Source organism: Carlito syrichta, unplaced genomic scaffold (genome assembly GCF_000164805.1).
Source record: "Carlito syrichta isolate Samal-C Ts95f unplaced genomic scaffold, Tarsius_syrichta-2.0.1 Scaffold126461, whole genome shotgun sequence".
Classification (NCBI taxonomy): domain Eukaryota; kingdom Metazoa; phylum Chordata; class Mammalia; order Primates; family Tarsiidae; genus Carlito; species Carlito syrichta.
Window position 1 is genome coordinate 16,683 of NW_007070557.1, and position 3,464 is coordinate 20,146.

Sequence of the window (3,464 nt, forward strand, 5' to 3'; positions counted from 1 at the left end):
CCCCCACGTCCGCCCCGCCCAGCCCTGCTCCCGCCTCTTCTCAGGGTCCCAGGCGGGGCTTCCCGCACGTCCCAGGAAGGGGTGTCCAAGGCGGTCCCAGGCTAGTGGGCGGAGCCGGCGGTGTCCGGCCTAGACCAGGGGACTCAACCCACCCCAGAGCAGAGCTGCGCTGAACCCACCTGGTGAGAAGCCCCTGGGGCGGAGGGGGGGACCCTCAACTCTTCTGCCACCTCTTTGGTCCCTCTCCCCCCGCCAGGGCCTGGTGGCTGACACCCCACTCACTCTTCCTCAGATGCAGGTCGCAGGGACCCTTCGGTTCCCCAATGACCTGTCAGACCCCCTTTCCTCTCACCATCTGGAATCCTGGGTTCTAGTCCCCTCAGAGTATTGAATTCCAGTCTTTACTCTCCCTCTTAAATATTTAGGAGTCCGGGCCCCGCCCCTTCCTCCCTTTCCTAGACCCAGGGTTCCAGACCCCAGTGGCCACCTCCCGAGGACCCAGGAGTTCCAGACCCTCTTCTTCCAGGATCCAGGAGTTGACGCCCTCAGCCCCTGACTTTCAGACCAGGAGTCAGGTCCCCAGCCCCCTCTTCCCTCAGGCCGAGGTGTCTGTGTCCCCAGCCACCTCCTTCCTTTGGGATCCAGAAGTTACGGCCCAAGGCCACTCCTATCCCTAGCTCCCTCAGGCCCTTTCCCTGCTGAGCTCACAGGCAGGGGCCTGACCTCCACTCTGACCCTGCCGTCTGTGGGGGCCCTGACCTCCCCCCAGTCCAGGTCCCCATCCCGGCCTTGGCAATGACCCTGGCGGCTTCCTCCCAGCGCTCCCAAATCATTCGCTCCAAGTTCCGATCTGGTGAGAGGCTTCTCTCCGTGTGTGTGTGGGGGGGGGGGGGGGGCTGAGAATGGTCTATACTGGGGGTCTGGACCCCTGGGCCTAGGAAAGGGAGGGGGTGGTGGGGCCCACAAAGCATGTTTTCTGGCAAAAGGTCATTTTGCACAAAGGAGGCCCCGACAAAGGGGTTGCGTTGTGGTGGCCCCATGAGCATGCAGACCACTAGTTTAATGCTCCCTAGTACAGTGCTCACAGGAGCGGTGGGGAGATGGTGACCAGGGTGGGCATGCAGAGGGCCCTTGACCATGTGTGCAAAGCGGAGGCCTGCAGAGTGGGGATTTCAGGGGACCAGCATGAGACTTCTGTGAGGGGACAATGAACTGTCAAGCCTTGAAGGTATCCGAGGTTGTGTTTTAGGTCCCAGGGCAGATAGACAGTGGGTAGAACTGGGGTCAGCTCCCGAGTAGGCAAAGGGAACTTGAATGCGCGAGTATGTTCATGTGGGCCAGGAGATATGCAAAGCCACCAGGAGCCAGAGAGCGAGGCGTGTGCAAAAGTACACATGTCCAGAGATGTGCAAAGGGGACCCTTGCTCCAGATCTGGGGCTGAGCCCTGCGTGTGCACATACGTGTTCGCAAGCACTGAGCGCAGGCGGAGGCAGAGTGAGCCGAGGATGGAGGGTGTGTAAAAACGGACAAGTGCAGGAAAGTGGCACGTGTGCAAAACACGAGCCCAGGGAGACGGGTGTTTAAAGGGTGGGTGTGCGGGGCGGGGGCGGGGGCCGGTGGCTGTGGGAAGGCCCAGAGGCAGCACGGAAGGGGTCCAGAGCGGGGTGCACGGGTGAAAGGGGGCGAGGCGCAAAGGGGCCAGGCTGGCAAGATGGCGATCGTGCCGGGGGGAGTGGGCACACGCTCTCGAGGGGGCAGGTGGAGCGGGGGCAGGGCTGCCCCCTGCCGGCACGCTGGCTGGCTCCTCGCCCCAGAATGGGTCTGGCCCGCGGCGCTGCGCTGGCAGGGAGCAGGCGGGAGGCCCGGGAAAGGGAGCGGGCTGCCCGCCCACCCGCCGGCGCGGGCGTGTAAGGGGGCTGGGCACGAGTGTCCCGCCAACAACTGCAGCTCCCACCGCCGGCTAGGCCAGGCTCCTGAACACTCCCTTCCCGCCTTCCTCCTCCCACCTCCCTCCTTCCTCCACAGTCCTCCAGCTTCGGATCCACAGACGGAACCAGGACCCGAGTAAGTGTGGGCCCCGAGAGGGGGGAGGGCATGGTGGTTCCACTCCCCCGGGACACCTCGGAGCACAGCCAGCGGGCCACTTGCTCGCTGGTTCCTGCAGCTCAGGCCCTAGCCTGAGGGATCGACCCATCCCATCCTGCCCTCTTCCCGAGGACCCAGGAGTCCTGGTCTCCAGCCACCCCACCGCTAAGGGCTCTGTTTCCTGCCCCTCAGTTTCCCCCACCCCCAGATGCCTGAGTCCAGACCCAGACTCCACACTTGGCACCCACAAGCAGTTCAGGATGTGGCTTTCAGCTTCTCCCTCTCCCCAAGAACCAGGAGTGCAGGCCCCACCCCGTCTCAGCAAAACCTCAGAAATCTGCGATCCTTGGCTGCCACACCCCTTGGCGACCGGGGACAGGATTCCAGCTTTTCTTGAGAATGCAAAAATCCGGGCCCCCAGCACCTCCGCCCTCAAATCCGGGAGCCCAGCTCCCTCCACTTGAGTTTGGGCTCCTGCACCCTGGGGCCCTCCAGAGCCCTGCTCCTCCCTGCCTGGCTGACTGCCGGCAGGCCTCTCAGGGCCCTTCATCGTCTTCCAGCCTCGGATCCAGACCCGTGGATCTCAGCCTCGGGCCCGGCTCTGGCCCCAGCCTTGCCCTCGGGCCCTGGCCCTTTCCTCTTCAGCCCTGGGGTCCTGCTCCCTGAGCCAGAATACTGTCCTTGGAAGCCCCCCAAGAAGGTGAGTGAGAAGTCCCTCTGAGCGTCTAGCCTTTGTTCTCCTTGCTGCCGCCACTGTCCTTTTTGCTTCTCTCTGGTGGCGCCAAGCTGACCCCATCCTTTGCATGTAGCTCTGGGGCAGGAAGGTGGGAACCGGGGTGAAGCCCAGCACATCACACCTGCTTTCCCAGGAGTCACCCAAGATCTCCCAACGTTGGAGGGAGCCCAAGGCCAGGGGGAATTTGACATACCACCAGTACATGCCCCCGGAGCCGAGACAAGGATCCAGGACAGACCCCCAAGCCGAGGGGCCAGCCCTGGGTCCTCCCGGGCCACCTCTGTGGGAAGGGACAAACGCTCAGCCATCACATCCAAGGTAGGACCTCCCTTTCGGGTCTCCCGGAGCCCAGAAATTCAAGTCTCAGCATCCTCCTCCTTCAAACCCAGAGCCCACGACCGGGGAAGCCTGATCCCCCTGCTCCCCCAGGACTCAGAAGTCCAGGCCCCCAGCCCCTCTTTCTTCAGACCCAGGTTCCTCCTCCCCCATGCACGGAAATCTGCTTCTCCCTCGGAGACCCAGAATTGCGGGCCCTCACTTTCCTGCATCTTCTCCCACCCCTCCCCTCTCTTTGGGGACCCCGGAACGCCTTTTCCCCCTCTGCCCCATCTGACCTTTGTTCCTCCCCACCACGGTCGCCAG

General features: G+C 63.5%; 1 protein-coding gene across 1 annotated transcript in view; it reads left to right on the forward strand.

Annotated features, from left to right (window-relative positions):
- The first annotated feature begins 147 nt into the window (after positions 1-147).
- The window catches only part of MAMSTR (MEF2 activating motif and SAP domain containing transcriptional regulator), a 5,065-nt gene continuing 1,748 nt past the window's right edge, over positions 148-3,464 (forward strand). Inside the window, exons 1-5 of the mRNA XM_008048639.2 lie at positions 148-182; positions 775-853; positions 2,027-2,065; positions 2,647-2,786; positions 2,956-3,141. Coding sequence (XP_008046830.1) covers positions 796-853; positions 2,027-2,065; positions 2,647-2,786; positions 2,956-3,141 — 423 coding nt within the window. The 5' untranslated portion in view covers positions 148-182; positions 775-795. The remainder of the gene's footprint in view (positions 183-774; positions 854-2,026; positions 2,066-2,646; positions 2,787-2,955; positions 3,142-3,464) is intronic.